This window comes from Penaeus vannamei, chromosome 40, assembly GCF_042767895.1.
Source record: "Penaeus vannamei isolate JL-2024 chromosome 40, ASM4276789v1, whole genome shotgun sequence".
NCBI classification, from domain to species: Eukaryota; Metazoa; Arthropoda; class Malacostraca; order Decapoda; family Penaeidae; genus Penaeus; species Penaeus vannamei.
In genome coordinates this window covers 25,297,414-25,314,913 of record NC_091588.1, presented here as the reverse complement: position 1 = coordinate 25,314,913, position 17,500 = coordinate 25,297,414, and the positions used below count along the sequence as shown (strand labels likewise).

Genomic DNA, 17,500 nt, shown 5'->3' with positions numbered 1-17,500 from the left:
ATGTGTGTGTAAGTTCGTATGTGCGTAAATGTATGTCGTTTTCATTCATTTATTCATGTGTGCGAGTTCGTATGTGCGTAAATGTATGTCGTTTTTATTCACTTATTCATGTGTGTGTGTGTGGTTCCGTATGTGCGTAAATGTATGTATACATTCTTTACATACATACATGCGTAGATATATTCATGCTAATCTTATGTAGATTTATCATTACAATGACTTTCATTATTGGTATCATTATCATTGTTACTCTTATCATCATAGTTATTTCCTTCATTTTGTTATTATATCACTTTATTTATATATTATTATATTATTATTTCCTTCAATTTATTATTATATCATTCGTAATAGCAAACTTATTAACTTATTTTTATTTTTATCATTATTTTCATTTACACGTTCTTGTTTATAAGAATCTTTACTGATGACTTTCTATTTTCTTTTCGTAATTTGCCTCTTATCTTCCATTCTTCTTGTTCTCCCTTTCCTTCGACTTATCACCACCATTCCTTTTTTTATTGCTTTTATCATCTGACTTAATAATCCGATAAGACTGTCGCGTATCTTTATCTTATCAGGTTGTGAGTGGAAATACGATATCTCAGTCTCTTATCGCAAATGTCTTAGCGAACCAAATGAAATCGTTGTCTAGTTTGATTTTATTTTATTTATTATTTATTTTTTTTTTTTGAGAAAATGAATGGGTTATTGTGTTTGTTCTTTTTCTTGTTTTCTTTTTTTTTGGGAGGGAGGGAGGAGGGGGAAGGGAGGGTTGTCTTCGTGTTTTTTTTCTTTCTTTCTTTCTTTCTTTCGTTTTTCGATGATTGGTTTCATTTAACATTTTCATAATTATTTTCATTATCATTACCATTAAAATCGCCATCATCATTACCATCATAATCATCACCATTATCATCATCATCATCATCATCATCATCATCATCATCATTACCATCATCAACATCATCATCATCATCATCATTACCATCATCATCATCATCATCTTCATCACCATCATCATCATCATCACTGCTATTGATATATAATCATTATCATTACTAACATTAGTTAAATAGCAGTAACTCTAGAAATTTTTAGTACTAACAGTAGCGAACGTAGTCTAGAAGTAGTAGTAGCTACAGTAGCAGTTGCCACAGCGATAGTAGTAGCACTAGTAGTAATAGGCTTAGCTATAGTAGTAGCAGCAGCAGTAGTAATAGGCTTAGCTATAGTAGTCGTAGCAGTAGCAGTAATAGGCTTAGCTATAGTAGTAGTAGCAGTAGTAGTAATAGGCTTAGCTATAGTAGTAGTAGCACTAGTAGTAATAGGCTTAGCTATAGTAGTAGTAGCAGTAGCAGTAATAGGCTTAGCTATAGTAGTAGTAGCAGTAGTAGTAATAGGCTTAGCTATAGTAGTAGTAGCACTAGTAGTAATAGGCTTAGCTATAGTAGTAGTAGCACTAGTAGTAATAGGCTTAGCTACAGTAGTCGTAGCAGTAGTAGTAATAGGCTTAGCTATAGTAGTAGTAGTAGCAGTAGTAGGAATAGGCTTAGCTACAGCAGTCGTAGCACTAGTAGTAATAGGCTTAGCTACAGTAGTAGTAGCACTAGTAGTAATAGGCTTAGCTATAGTAGTAGTAGCAGTAGTAGTAATAGGCTTAGCTATAGTAGTAGTAGCACTAGTAGTAATAGGCTTAGCTATAGTAGTAGTAGTAGCAGTAGTAGGAATAGGCTTAGCTATAGTAGTAGTAGCAGTAGTAGTAATAGGCTTAGCTATAGTAGTAGTAGCAGTAGTAGTAATAGGCTTAGCTATAGTAGTAGTAGCAGTAGTAGTAATAGGCTTAGCTACAGTAGTAGTAGCACTAGTAGTAATAGGCTTAGCTATAGTAGTAGTAGCAGTAGTAGGAATAGGCTTAGCTATAGTAGTAGTAGCAGTAGTAGTAATAGGCTTAGCTACAGTAGTAGTAGCAGTAGTAGTAATAGGCTTAGCTATAGTAGTAGTAGCAGTAGTAGGAATAGGCTTAGCTATAGTAGTAGTAGCAGTAGTAGTAATAGGCTTAGCTACAGTAGTAGTAGCACTAGTAGTAATAGGCTTAGCTATAGTAGTAGTAGCAGTAGTAGTAATAGGCTTAGCTATAGTAGTAGTAGCAGTAGTAGTAATAGGCTTAGCTATAGTAGTAGTAGCAGTAGTAGTAATAGGCTTAGCTACAGTAGTAGTAGCACTAGTAGTAATAGGCTTAGCTATAGTAGTAGTAGCAGTAGTAGGAATAGGCTTAGCTATAGTAGTAGTAGCAGTAGTAGTAATAGGCTTAGCTACAGTAGTAGTAGCACTAGTAGTAATAGGCTTAGCTATAGTAGTAGTAGCAGTAGTAGGAATAGGCTTAGCTATAGTAGTAGTAGCAGTAGTAGTAATAGGCTTAGCTATAGTAGTAGTAGCAGTAGTAGGAATAGGCTTAGCTACAGTAGTAGTAGCACTAGTAGTAATAGGCTTAGCTATAGTAGTAGTAGCAGTAGTAGGAATAGGCTTAGCTATAGTAGTAGTAGCAGTAGTAGTAATAGGCTTAGCTATAGTAGTAGTAGCAGTACTAGGAATAGGCTTAGCTATAGTAGTAGTAGCAGCAGTAGTAATTGTCACAGTTATAGATCTCGTAGCAGTTGTAGGAATAGTCGTAGCCATAGTAGCAGGTTAATAGGAATCGTAACTATAGCAGCAGAAACAGGAGCTGGAGAGAGAGAGAAAGAAAGAGAGAGAGAGAGAATGAGTGAGTGAGAGAGAGAGAAAGAGAGAGAGAGAGAATGAGTGAGTGAGAGAGAGAGAAAGAGAGGGAGGGAGGGAGAGAGAGAGAGATACAGAGAGAGAGAGAGAGAGAGAGAGAGAGAGAGAGAGAGAGAGAGAGAGAGAGAGAGAGAGAGGGAGAGAGAGGGAGGGAGAGAGAGAGAGAGAGAGAGAGAGAGAGAGAGAGAGAGAGAGAGAGAGGAGAGAGAGAGAGAGGGTGAGAGAATGAGTGAGTGAGAGAAGGAGGGAGAAAGAGAGAGAGGGAGAGAGAGAGAGAGAGAATGAGTGAGAGAGAGAGAATAGTGAGAGAAGAGAGAGAGAGAGAGAGAGAGAGAGAGAGAGAGAGAGAGAGAGAGAGAGAGAGAGAGAGAGAGAGAGAGAGAGAGAGAGAGAGAGAGAGAGAGAGAGAGAGAGAATGAGTGAGAGAGAGAGAGAAGAGAGGGAGAGAGAGAGAGAGAGAGAGAGAGAGAGAGAGAGAGAGAGAGAGAGAGAGAGAGAGAGAGAGAGAGAGAGAGAGAGAATGAGTGAGTGGTGAGTGAGAGAGAGAGAGAAAGAGAGAGAGAGAGAAAAAGAGAGAGAAAGAGAGGGAGAGAAAGAGAGAGAGAGAGAGAGAGAGAGAGAGAGAGAGAGAGAGAGAGAAAGGGAGAGAAAGAGAAAGAGAAAGAGAGAGAGAGAGAGAGAGACAGAGAGAGAGAGAGAGAGAGAGAGAAAGAAACGTTACTAACTAAAAAAAAAAAAAAAAAAAATAGGAAAGACGGTAAAACAGTTTTAGAGCAAAATTTTCAAGATGCTGAGAATTTGGCAAGATTTGGGTGAGAAAATACCGCAAAGGGACCACAGGCCTAATTTTTTTTGTTTTTTTCTAAGTTTAATGTTTTGAAATGTTATTTTTATTAGTATTTTATGTTCATGCTTTACGAATGTCTTATATTACGAAAAGATTTTGGAAATTATTTTGCTTGTGAGATTCTATTCATATTTTCACTTCTGATAACTAAATAAATCGAAAAAAACGTAGTTATATTGAAAGAGAGAGAGAGAGAGAGAGAGAGAGAGAGAGAGAGAGAGAGAGAGATAGAGAGAGAGAGAGAGAGAGAGAGAGAGAGAGGGAGAGAGAAAGAAAGAAAGAAAGAGAGAGAGTAAGAGAGAGATAGAGACAGAGACAGGGATAGAAATAGCCACAGAAATAGAAAGAGGAAAAAATATATTCTCCTTGACCTTATCTTCAACTTTTCTTAACCTGTTTCTCCTTGGAAAAGCCTAAGACGCATTTCGTTAAAGTGAAAGTATGTTATGTGACCTCTCAACACATTCGTAACATTAAAATTTGGTTACAGTTCGTTATTTTGAATGTGTTGTTGTATTTATGATGAAAAATAATGTATGTGTTGTTGTATTTATGATGAAAAATAATGTATGTGTTGTATTTATGATGAAAAATAATGTATGTGTTGTTGTATTTATGATGAAAAATAATGTATGTGTTGTTGTATTTATGATGAAAAATAATGTATGTGTTGTTGTATTTATGATGAAAAATAATGTATGTGTTGTATTTATGATGAAAAATAATGTATGTGTTGTTGTATTTATGATGAAAAATAATGTATGTGTTGTTGTATTTATGATGAAAAATAATGTATGTGTTGTTGTATTTATGATGAAAAATAATGTATGTGTTGTATTTATGATGAAAAATAATGTATGTGTTGTTGTATTTATGATGAAAAATAATGTATGTGTTGTTGTATTTATGATGAAAAATAATGTATGTGTTGTTGTATTTATGATGAAAAATAATGTATGTGTTGCATTTATGATGAAAAATAATGTATGTGTTGTTGTATTTATGATGAAAAATAATGTATGTGTTGTTGTATTTATGATGAAAAATAATGTATGTGTTGTTGTATTTATGATGAAAAATAATGTATGTGTTGTTGTATTTATGATGAAAAATAATGTATGTGTTGTTGTATTTATGATGAAAAATAATGTATGTGTTGTTGAATTTATGATGAAAAATAATGTATGTGTTGTTGTATTTATGATGAAAAATAATGTATTTATTGTATTTATAGATTTGAATGTAGTTAATGGATTTGATTATTTTTCAATATATTTTTTTATTCATGACAGGATGTAAAAAATCAATTCTGTTTATGTAAAATTATTTATGTAAAATTATAAAATAAGTCGAGTAGAATAATGATAATAATAATGAACAGAATATACATGAAAGAGACAGAATAAAACAAGGGAAGAGAGGGAGAATGGGGAAGGAGAGTGAGAGTGGGGAGAGGGAGAATGGGGAAGGAGAGCGAGAATGGGGAGAGGGAGAATGGAGAAGGAGAGTGAGAATGGGGAAGGAGAGTGAGAATGGGGAGAGGGAGAAATGGGGAAGGAGAGTGAGAATGGGGAGAGGGAGAAAGGGGAAGGAGAGTGAGAATGGGGAGAGGGAGAATGGGGAAGGAGAGGGAGAAAATGGGGAAGGAGAGTGAGAGTGGGGAGAGGGAGAATGGGGAAGGAGAGTGAGAATGGGGAGAGGGAGAATGGGGAAGGAGAGTGAGAATGGGAAGAGAGAGAATGGGGAAGGAGAGTGAGAAAGGGGAGAGGGAGAATGGGGAAGGAGAGTGAGAATGGGGAAGGAGAGGGAGAATGGGGAAGGAAAGTGAGAATGGGGAAGGAGAGTCAGAATGGGGAGAGGGAGAATGGGGAAGGAGAGGGAGAAAGGGGAAGGAGAGTGAGAATGCGGAGAGGAGAAAGGGGAAGGAGAGTGAGAATGGGAAGGAGAGTGAGAATGGAGAAGGAGAGTGAGAATGGGGAAGGAGAGTGAGAGTGGGGAGAGGGAGAAATGGGGAAGGAGAGTGAGAGTGGGGAGAGGGAGAATGGGGAAGGAGAGTGAGAATGGGGAGAGGGAGAATGGGGAAGGAGAGTGAGAATGGGGAGAGGGAGAATGGGGAAGGAGAGTGAGAATGGGGGAAGGAGAGGGAGAAATGGGGAAGGAGAGTGAGAATGGGGAGAGGGAGAAAGGGGAAGGAGAGTGAGAGTGGGGAAGGAGAGTGAGAGTGGGGAAGGAGAGTGAGAATGGGGAAGGAGAGGGAGAAAGGGGAAGGAGAGTGAGAATGCGGAGAGGGAGAATGGGGAAGGAGAGTGAGAATGGGGAGAGGGAGGAGAATGGGGAGAGGGAGAATGGGGAAGGAGAGTGAGAATGGGGAGAGGGAGAAAGGGGAAGGAGAGTGAGAGTGGGGAGAGGGAGAATGGGGAAGGAGAGTGAGAATGGGGAGAGGGAGAATGGGGAAGGAGAGTGAGATTGGGGAGAGGGAGAATGGGGAAGGAGAGTGATAATGGGGAGAGGGAGAAATGGGGAAGGAGAGGGAGAATGGGGAAGGAGAGTGAGAATGGGGAGAGGGAGAATGGGGAAGGAGAGTGAGAATGGGGAGAGGGAGACTGGGGAAGGAGAGTGAGAATGGGGAGAGGGAGACTGGGGAAGGAGAGTGAGAATGGGGAGAGGGAGAAAGGGGAAGGAGAGTGAGAGTGGGGAGAGGGAGAATGGGGAAGGAGAGGGAGAAAGGGGAAGGAGAGTGAGAATGGGGAGAGGGAGAAGGGGGAAGGAGAGTGAGAATGGGGAGAGTGAGAATGGGGAGAGGGAGAATGGGGAAGGAGAGGGAGAAATGGGGAAGGAGAGTGAGAGTGGGGAGAGGGAGAATGGGGAAGGAGAGGGAGAATGGGGATAGGGAGAATGGGGAAGGAGAGTGAGAGTGGGGAGAGGGAGAATGGGGAAGGAGAGGGAGAATGGAGAAGGAGAGTGAGAATGGGGAGCGGGAGAATGGGGAAGGAGAGTGAGAATGGGGAGAGGGAGAATGGGGAAGGAGAGTGAGAGTGGGGAGAGGGAGAATGGGGAAGGAGAGTGAGAATGGGGAGAGGTAGAAATGGGGAAGGAGAGTGAGAATGGGGAAGGAGAGTGAGAATGGGGAAGGAGAGTGAGAATGGGGAGAGGTAGAAATGGGGAAGGAGAGTGAGAATGGGCGAAGGAAGAGAGTGAGAATGGGGAGAGGGAGAATGGGGAAGGAGAGTGAGAATGGGGAGAGGGAGAATGGAGAAGGAGAGTGAGAATGGGGAGAGGGAGAATGGGGAAGGAGAGTGAGAGTGGGGAGAGGGAGAATGGGGAAGGAGAGTGAGAATGGGGAGAGGGAGAATGGGGAAGGAGAGTGAGAATGGGGAGAGGGAGAAAGGGGAAGGAGAGTGAGAGTGGGGAGAGGGAGAATGGGGAAGGAGAGGGAGAAAGGGGAAGGAGAGTGAGAATGGGGAGAGGGAGAAAGGGGAAGGAGAGTGAGAATGGGGAGAGTGAGAATGGGGAGGAGAGGGAGAATGGGGAAGGAGAGGGAGAAATGGGGAAGGAGAGTGAGAGTGGGGAGAGGGAGAATGGGGGAAGGAGAGGGAGAATGGGGAGAGGGAGAATGGGGAAGGAGAGTGAGAGTGGGGAGAGGGAGAATGGGGAAGGAGAGGGAGAATGGAGAAGGAGAGTGAGAATGGGGAGAGTGAGAATGGGGAAGGAGAGTGAGAATGGGGAGAGGGAGAATGGGGAAGGAGAGTGAGAATGGGGAGAGGGAGAAAGGGGAAGGAGAGTGAGAATGGGGAGAGGTAGAAATGGGGAAGGAGAGTGAGAATGGGGAGAGGGAGAAAGGGGAAGGAGAGTGAGAATGGGGAGAGGTAGAAATGGGGAAGGAGAGTGAGAATGGGGAAGGAGAGTGAGAATGGGGAGAGGGAGAATGGGGAAGGAGAGTGAGAATGGGGAGAGGGAGAATGGAGAAGGAGAGTGAGAATGGGGAGAGGAGAATGGGGAAGGAGAGTGAGAATGGGGAGAGGGAGAATGGGGAAGGAGAGTGAGAATGGGGAGAGGTAGAAATGGGGAAGGAGAGTGAGAATGGGGAAGGAGAGTGAGAATGGGGAAGGAGAGTGAGAATGGGGAGAGGTAGAAATGGGGAAGGAGAGTGAGAATGGGAAGAGGGAGAATGGGAAGGAGAGTGAGAATGGGGAGAGAGGAGAAATGGGGAAGGAGAGTGAGAATGGGGAGAGTGAGAAAGGGGAAGGATAGTGAGAATGGGGAAGGAGAGTGAGAATGGGGAGAGGGAGAAAGGGGAAGGAGAGTGAGAATGGGGAGAGGGAAGAAATGGGAAAGGAGAGTGAGAATGGGGAGAGGGAGAAATGGGGAAGGAGAGTGAGAATGGGGAAGGAGAGTGAGAATGGGAGAGGGAGAATGGGGAAGGAGAGTGAGAGTGGGGAGAGGGAGACTGGGGAAGGAGAGTGAGAATGGGGAGAGGGAGAAAGGGAAAGGAGAGTGAGAATGGGGAGAGGGAGAAAGGGGAAGGAGAGTGAGAGTGGGGAGAGGGAGAAAGGGGAAGGACAGTGAGAATGGGGAGAGGGAGAATGGGGAAGGAGAGTGAGAGTGGGGAGAGGGAGAATGGGGAAGGAGAGTGAGAATGGGGAGAGGGAGAATGGGGAAGGAGAGTGAGAGTGGGGAGAGGGAGAATGGGGAAGGAGAGTGAGAAGGGGGGGAGGGAGAAAGGGGAAGGAGAGTGAGAGTGGGGAGAGGGAGAAAGGGGAAGGGGAGTGAGAATGGGGAAGGAGGGAGAATGGGGAAGGAGAGTGAGAATGGGGAAGGAGAGTGAGAATGGGGGAGAGGGAGAAAGGGGAAGGAGAGTGAGAATGGGGAGAGGGAGAATGGGGAAGAGAGTGAGAATGGGGAAGGAGAGGGAGACAGGGGAAGGAGAGTGAGAATGGGGAGAGGGAGAAAGGGGAAGGAGAGGGAGAAAGGGAGGGAGGGAATGAATAAATAAAAAAGACGAGAGAACAAAAAAAAAAAACAATTTAGACCCCGGTATACATTGTCTTTGGTTAATATGCGCAAGAAACAACTTGTCTCAAGGTGTGGGTTCATTCACCGTTATTTTGTAATCTTTTATCATTACTCATTCGTGGAATTTATGACGATGTGGTGGGTCATGGCTGTGTGTGTGTACGTGTGTGTGTGTGTGATTGTGTACGTGTGTGTGTGTGTGGGGGGGGGGGGGGCTGTGTGTGTGTGTGTGCGTGTGTGTGGATGTGTGTGTGTGAGTGTGGATGTGTGTGGATGTGTGATACAAACAAACGAATAAGCAGAATTGTACGCACACACACACACACAAGCCCCCCCCCCCCCTCACACACACTGACACACACAACCCATTCCCCATCCCTATCCCCGCCCCCCTCAAACACAAGCACCCCCACCTCCCCCACCCTTTAACCTATCACCCCCCCACCCCCCACCCTTTAACCTATCACCCCCCCCACCCCCCCCAAACCCCCCTTAGAAAGTCTCTGACGATCCCTTGCTTGGCTGACTCTAGGAAAACATTTCAGATCTTGTTGGTGATGTAACCTCTCCGTTCTGCTTCACCAAAGTTGTGCTTGATCTGGTGGTCGTGGTGGTATCGGGTGGCGTGTGTGCGTGTGTGTGTGTGTGTGTGGGTGTGTGTGTTTGGTTGTGTGTGTGTGTTTGGTTGTGTGTGTGTTTGGTTGTGTGTGTGTGTGTGTGTGTTTGGTTGTGTGTGTGTGTGTGTGTTTGGTTGTGTGTGTGTGTATGTGCGTGTGGTTGTCTTTGTGTGTATGTGTGTGTGTGTGTGTGTGTGTGTGTGTGTGTTTGGTTGTGTGTGTGTCTTTGGGTGTGTGTGTGTGTGTTTGGTTGTGTGTGTGTGTGTGTTTGGTTGTGTGTGTGTGTGTGTGTGAAAAAAAGCGTTAAGTTGGTTGTCACGAAGCCAAGAAAGATGGCAAAAAAAAAAGAAAAAGCAGAAAAAATGAGAAAAAGAAAGAAAGAAAAAAGAAAGAAATGAAAAAGATACGAATAAGACGTATTCTTTTGTTTTCTCTTTCTTCTCTTTATCATCTTTTTTCTTTCTTTCTCGTCATCTGAGACTCACGTAAAAATATTTGGTCCAGAATTATACTCTTAGAATTTTTGAGGGAGAGGGAGAGGGAGAAGGGGGGGGAGTGAGGAGAGGGAGAGAGGGGAGCAAGAGGGACAGGAAGAATGGGGAGGGGGAGGGAGAGAAGGGAGGAAGTGGGAGAATAGAGAAGGGAGGAAGAGGGGGAATAGAGAGGGAGAGAAGGGGGGAAGTGGGAGAATAGAGAGGGAGAGGGAGAGGGAGAATAGAGAGGGAGAGGGAGAATAGAGAGAGAGAGAGAGAAGGGAGGAAGTGGGAGAATAGAGAGGGGAGGAAGAGGGAGAATAGAGAGGGGAGGAAGAGGGAGAGGAAGAGAGAAAGGGAGGAAGTGGGAGAATAGAGAGGGAGAGGTAGAGGGAGAGGGAGAATGGAAAGGAGAGAGAGAATGGAAAGAAGAGAGAGAATGGGGAAGGAGAGAGAGAATGGGGAGGGAGAGAGGGAGAAAGGGAAGAGAGAGGGGGGGGGGAGGGAGAATGGGGAAGGAGAGAGAGAATGGGGAGGGAGTGAGGGAGAAAGGGAAGAGAGAGGGGGGGGAGGGAGAAGGAGTTGAAAAGGGAAAGGGATTAGGGGCCTTAATTAGGGCTGGGGGAGGGGATGGGAGGGCTAACCCCCCCTCCCCCCCACCCCCACCCCCGTCCCTTACCCAACACATCGTTAGGTCTCCTCAAGGTGTGACCCCATCCCCCCCCCCGTCGTCACAATTCTTAACTTTCTTATTTATTATTATTTATTTTCATTTATTGTTTTATTTTATTTTATTTATTTTATTTATTCATTTTTGAAAGAGAGAGAGAAAGAGAGAGAGAGAGAGAGAGAGAGACAGACAGACAGAGAAAGAGAGAGAGAAATAGTTAGAACAAGAGAGGAAGAGAAAAGAGAATTCCCCCCCAAAAAATAGAAAGAGAAATGGAAATTGAAGGAAAAAGAACCGAATATAGATAGACAAATAAAAGACAAACAAACAACCAGATATATAAACAAAGGGAAAAAACAACAACATACACACACACAGACCCAATAGGCTTACCAGTAGCCCCTCAACCGCATATGTCTAAGCAGCGGAACATCCACACTCTCTCATGCTGCCTCATGCTACCTCATGCACAACATACCGCGCCAATTATGAGGGCGCGGCTGCCTTCAGCATATGAGGCAAAATCTGTGTGCGTGAATAGCGTGTTAAGACTTTCTATGCGTGTGTGTGTGTGTGTGTGTGTGTGTGTGTGTGTGTGTGTGTTTGAGTGTGTGTGTGTGTGTGTGTGTGTGTGTCTGTGTGTGTGTGTGTGTGTGTGTGTGTGTGTGAGTGTGTGAGTGTGTGTGTGTGTGTGTGTGTGTGTGTGTGTGTGTGTGTGTGTGTGTGTGTTTGAGAGAGAGAGAGAGAGAGTGTGTACGTGTGTGTGTGTGTGAGCGTGTGTGTGTGTGTGTGTGTGTGTGTGTGTGTGTGTGTGTGTGTGTGTGTGTGTGTGTGTGTGTGTGTGTGTGTCTGTGTGCGTGTGTGTCTATATGCGTGTGTGCTTGTGTATTTGTGTGATTGTGAGTGTGTGTGTGTGTGTGTGTGTGTGTGTGTGTGTGTGTCTATATGCGTGTGTGTCTGTGTGCGTGTGTGTCTGTGTGCGTGTGTGTCTGTGTGCGTGTGTGTCTGTGTGCGTGTGTGTCTGTGTGCGTGTGTGTCTGTATACATGATACAGTGTGGTTCGTAGATAAGAGATAACTTAACAGGTTATTGTCATAGGCGTCATACATTTTTTATTATCGTATGTTTACTGTGGTTTACGAGCACCCTTGGATCTGTCTGTTTGTGTTTGTGTTTGTTTGTTTCTTTGTTGTTGTTGAGGGAGGCATGAGGGGGGATGGGGGTGGGGGGCGGGTGTTGTGTGTTGTGTTTACGTGTGTGTGTGTATGTGTGTAGCAGACACACATACACACACACATAGAGAGAGAGAGAGGAGAGAGGAGAAAGAGGAAAGAGAGGGAGAGAGAGAGAGAGAGAGAGAGAGAGAGAGAGAGAGAGAGAGAGAGAGAGAGAGAGAGAGAGAGAGAGAGAGAGAGAGAGAGAGAGAGAGAGAGAGAGAAAGCGAAAGAGAAAGAGAAAGAGAAAGAGAGAGAGAAAGAAAAAGAGAGAGAGAAAGAGAGAAAGAGAGCATAGACAGAGAGAGCGAAAAAAACGAAAGATAAATACAAAGACGAACAGAAAAGAGAGATGAAAACAAATACACAACAAAACCAACAAAGAAAATGTAAAAAACCATATATATTCCTCAATTAACACTTCCCTCACAACACACTCACAAAAAACATCTATTTTGAAGAATCATTGTTTTTCTTCCACCAAATCCTCACCTTTCACTCCTCAAACAAACAGATTAATTACAAACGCCATTTATCCAAGGTCGGATAAACAAAATGGAACTTTCTCTCGTGAGGTACAATTATAGGCCTATGTCGGTTATGAATTTTTTTCTACAGTTATAGGCCTATGTCGGTTATTATTTTTTTTCTACAGTTATAGGCCTATGTCGGTTATTATTTTTTTTTCTACAGTTATAGGCCTATGTCGGTTTTTTTTTTCTACAGTTATAGGCCTATGTCGGTTATTAATTTTTTTTCTACAGTTATAGGCCTATGTCGGTTATTATTTTTTTTCTACAGTTATAGGCCTATGTCGGTTATTATTTTTTTTCTACAGTTATAGGCCTATGTCGGTTTTTTTTTTTCTACAGTTATAGGCCTATGTCGGTTATTATTTTTTTTCTACAGTTATAGGCCTATGTCGGTTATTATTTTTTTTCTACAGTTATAGGCCTATGTCGGTTTTTTTTCTACAGTTATAGGCCTATGTCGGTTTTTTTCTACAGTTATAGGCCTATGTCGGTTATTATTTTTTTTCTACAGTTATAGGCCTATGTCGTTTTTTTTTCTACAGTTATAGGCCTATGTCGGTTATTAATTTTTTTTTCTACAGTTATAGGCCTATGTCGGTTATTAATTTTTTTCTACAGTTATAGGCCTATGTCGGTTATTTTTTTTCTACAGTTATAGGCCTATGTCGGTTATGATTTTTTTTTTTTTTTTTTTTTCTATAAAGGTGTAGGATAGCGTAGAGATAATTATCGTAAGTGTGGTTACGGTAATTTTATTAATGATTTTATAATATAGTGCTTTTTGCTTTTTTTTTGGAATATTTACTTAATATGTTGTTAGGATATAATGTTGTTGTAATAAGAAATGATGAATATCATATAACTAATTTATAACATTTAAAAAATATATAGTTACAGAATTAAAAAAGAAAAAAAAATTGCACATGCAGCACTCATCAAGTATCATACACGTTTACATAAATAATTCACTTATTCACTTGAAATAAATATGTAGATGAATTTGCGCCAAAAACTTACCATAAAAATTGGATTTCCTTTTTTTTAAGATAATATTGACTCATTTTTTTATGATTTGATAAAAGAAAAAAAAAACAAGGAAAAAACAAGTAGATAAATAAACAACGATAAGAAGTTAAAAGAAAAGGATAAGGAAAATCACATTAAACAAATTGTGAACAAAATAAGTGAAGAAAAAACAGGAAAAAATACGATTTGTTGTTTTTGTTGTTATAATACTTCCTTATATAGAGTTTTCAATATGTGCAATAATTCGTATGTGTCTTGCAATATATAAATATATATAAAATATATAAATATATATAATATATAAAAATATATTAGTATTGATAGGGATAAAGCCCAAAAAAAGAGTAAATAGAACAATGAAAAAGACGAATAAAAAAACATAGAAAATTAATGATAATAGGTTGAACAATAATAACAATAATATATAAATATATACGTATATAGATAGATAGATAGGCTTTATCATATGTAAAAGAGTAAAACAAGATTCCCGCCAAAAGTGCAAGGAACAGAGACCGAAAGAAATAGAAAGAAAAAAGAAATAAATAGAAAATGAATGATAATAGGTTGAACAATAATAACAATAATATATAAATGTATATGTATTTAGATAGATGGATAGGCTTTATCATATGTAAAAGTTTCCCGCCAAAAGTAGAAGGAACAGAGACCGGAAACCACGAACTTCTTTTCTCTCCCCCGAAAGAAATAGAAATAGAAAGAAAAAAGATATAAATAGAAAATTAATGATAATAGGTTGAACAATAATAACAATAATATATAAATGTATATAGATAGAGAAATAGGCTTTATTATATGTAAAACAAGTTTCCCGCCAAAAGTGCAAGGAACAGAGACCGGAAACCACGCATCCTAACCTTCTTTTCTCTCCCCCGAAAGAAATAAATAGAAAATTAATGATAATAGGTTGAACAATAATAACAATAATATATAAATGTATATAGATAGAGAGATAGGTTTTATTATATGTAAAACAAGTTTCCCGCCAAAAGTGCAAGGAACAGAGACCGGAAACCAGGAAACCTAACCTTCTTTTCTTTCCCCCGAAAGAAATAGGAATAGAAAGAAAAAAGAAATAAATAGAAAATTAATGATAATAGATTGAACAATAATAACAATAATATAAGAATGTATATGTATTTAGATAGATAGATTTTATCATATGTAAAAGAGTAAAACAAGTTTCCCGCCAAAAGTGCAAGGAACAGAGACCGAAAGAAATAGAAAGAAAGAAAAAAGAAATAAATAGAAAATTAATGATAATAGATTGAACAATAATAACAATAATATAAGAATGTATATGTATTTAGATAGATAGATTTTATCATATGTAAAAGAGTAAAACAAGTTTCCCGCCAAAAGTGCAAGGAACAGAGACCGAAAGAAATAGAAATAGAAAGAAAAAGAAATAAATAGGAAATTAATGATAATAGGTTGAACAATAATATAAGAATGTATACGTATATAGATAGATAGATTTTATCATGTGTAAAAGAGTAAAACAAGTTTCCCGCCAAAAGTAGAAGGAACAGAGACCGGAAGCCACGCATCCTAACCGTCTTTTGTCTTTTCTCTCCCGCGCAGCCCCGGCCAAACAAAATGGCGGCGCAGCGGTCTCGAAATACAGCAACCTTTCGGAGGCGGAGAAGAAGACGCTGCGACTCAAGATCCTGAAGAATATTGTCATCATCTCCATCGCCTTCGTCTTCCTCTTCACCAGTTACAATTCGATGGCGAACCTTCAGTCTTCGATTAACGAGTTCGTTTTTCGTTTTTTTTTTCGTTTTTTTTTTTTGTCTTGTCTTGTCTTGAAATAATCTTATTTTCTTTCTCATTTCGTCTGTCTTGCAATGTTTTTCTCAATTCTCAATTCAAATATCTGAAACCTGAATTTGAAATTTCGAACCTTGAATCTGACCATCTCTTTATGAAATTTAATAATATAATTACGAATAGTTTTATATATTATATTAAATTAATTATAATTATTATATATATAATTATAATTTATTATATTTATTAATCTTAATCAAATATTATAATTAAAAATAAATATAAATAAAAAATAAAAAAAATTATAATTAAAAATAAATATAAATAAAAAATAAAAAATTATAATTAAAAATAAATATAAATAAAAAAAATTATAATTAAAAGTAAATATAAATAAAAAATAAAAAATTATAATTAAAAATAAATATAAATTAAAAATAAAAAAATTATAATTAAAAATAATATTCGAAATTTGAAACTCGAATTCACAATTCTCACTTCAAATTTTCGAATTTTGAATTTGAAATACTCACAATTCTCCATTCAAATTTCTGAATCCTGAATTTGAAATCTGAATTGCGAATTCTCACTTCAAATTTTCGAACTTTGAATTTGAAACTTGAATTCACAATTCTCAATTCCAATTTCGAATTTTGAATCTGAAATATCCAGAATCCTTAATTCAAATATCTGAAAACTGAATTTGAAACTCGAATTCACAATTCTCACTTCAAATTTCTGAATCTTGAATTTGAAATTTGAGTTCACAATTCTCACTTCAAATTTCGAATTTCGAATTTGAAATATCCAGAATCCTTAATTCAAATTTCTGAAACCTGAATTTGAAACTTGAAATCACAATTCTCAATTCCAAATTTCGAATTTTGAATTTGAAACTTGAATTGCGAATTCTCACTTCAAATTTCGAACCTTGAATCTGAAATATCCAGAATTCTCAATTCAAATATCTGAATCTTGAATTTGAAACGCATTCACAATTCTCAATTCAAATTTCGATTCTCAGTTCAAATTTCTGAAACCTGAATTTGAAACTCGAAATGCGAATTCTCACTTCAAATTTTCGAACCTTGAACCTGAAACTTGAATTCACAATTCTCACTTCAAATCTCGAATCTTGAATCTGAAACGAATTGCGAATTCTCAATTCAAATTTTCGAAATTTGATATATGATATATTTGATATTTGATATAAATTTGAATATATAAATTTGAAATTTGAACCTTGAACCTTCTCCTCTCCTCTCCCCCAGAGTGGACGGCACAGCCTCCCTCTCCACCCTCTACGCCGCCCTCGTCGTCTCCTGCTGCTTCGTCCCCTCTTGGCTCATCAAGAAACTGAGGACCAAATACACCATGGCGCTCTGCATGCTGGGCTACTCGACCTACATAGCCGCCCAATTCTACCCTGAGATCTACACCCTCGTGCCCACGGCCATCATTCTGGGCATGGGAGCAGCGCCCATGTGGTCGGCCAAGTGCACCTACTTGACGAAGGTCGGTTTCTCTTTTATTGGGGGGTTGTTAGCGTTTGTTTGTTTGGTTTGTTTCTTTATTCGTTTTTTATTTATCAGTTTCTTTTATTGGGGTTGTTATCGTCTGTTTGTTTGGTTTGTTTCTTTATTCGTTTTTTATTTATCAGTTTCTTTTATTGGGGTTGTTATCGTTTGTTTGTTTGTTTTATTTCTTGATTCGTTTTTTATTTATTTGTTTACCTGTTTATTCTGGGGTTGTTATCGTTTGTTTGTTTCTTGATTCGTTTTTTTATTTAGTATTTGTTTATCTGTTTATTCGTTTTTTGTTTCGTTTCTTGTATTATTATTATCATTTGGAGTAATGATACGAAACTTGATAAGGGAAGTGCTTTTAATGGACTATTCCTGCTATAACGACCACTCGTGTTGCGACGACCACTGGCGATATAACGACCATTAGTTTGTCACGCCCGTCCGTGCTATAACGACCACTCGCTAACGACCATTCGCAATGTAACAACATTCATGCTGTAACGATTACTCCCGTTATAACGACCATTCTGGCAATTAGCGACCATAATGGCGATTAACATTATAACAACCACTCTGCTATAACGACCATAAGTACTGTAGCAATAATTTTCTTATAACGACCATGCACTCTGTAACCGTTTGTAATGGGCATGAGCGCTATAACGACCACCCGTGCTATAACGACCATTCGCTCTGTAACGACCATTGTAACAACCACTCTGCTATAACGACCACCCGAGCTATAACGGTCATTCGCGTCACAACTATTCGTACTCCGACGACCATTTCTGCTGTAAAAAACTATTCGTAATTTAACGACCATTTGTGATGCAACGACCGTTTGTGCCTAATCGACTATACGCGTTCTAACGACCATCCATTGTAACAACCGCTCGTGCTGTAACGGCCATTCGTTCTATTAAAGACCACTCGCCATAACAATTATTCATGCTCTAACGACCATTCAGACTGCAGCTGTAACGACCTTGTTTGGAAGTCACTGATTTCA

General features: G+C 39.8%; 1 protein-coding gene across 1 annotated transcript in view; it reads left to right on the top strand.

Moving 5' to 3' along the window:
- LOC113826040 (UNC93-like protein) overlaps nt 1-17,500 on the top strand; it is a 37,255-nt gene that overhangs the window by 10,102 nt on the left and 9,653 nt on the right. Inside the window, exons 3-4 of the mRNA XM_070117611.1 lie at nt 14,777-14,951; nt 16,237-16,480. Of these exons, the coding sequence (XP_069973712.1) occupies nt 14,777-14,951; nt 16,237-16,480 (419 nt within the window). The remainder of the gene's footprint in view (nt 1-14,776; nt 14,952-16,236; nt 16,481-17,500) is intronic.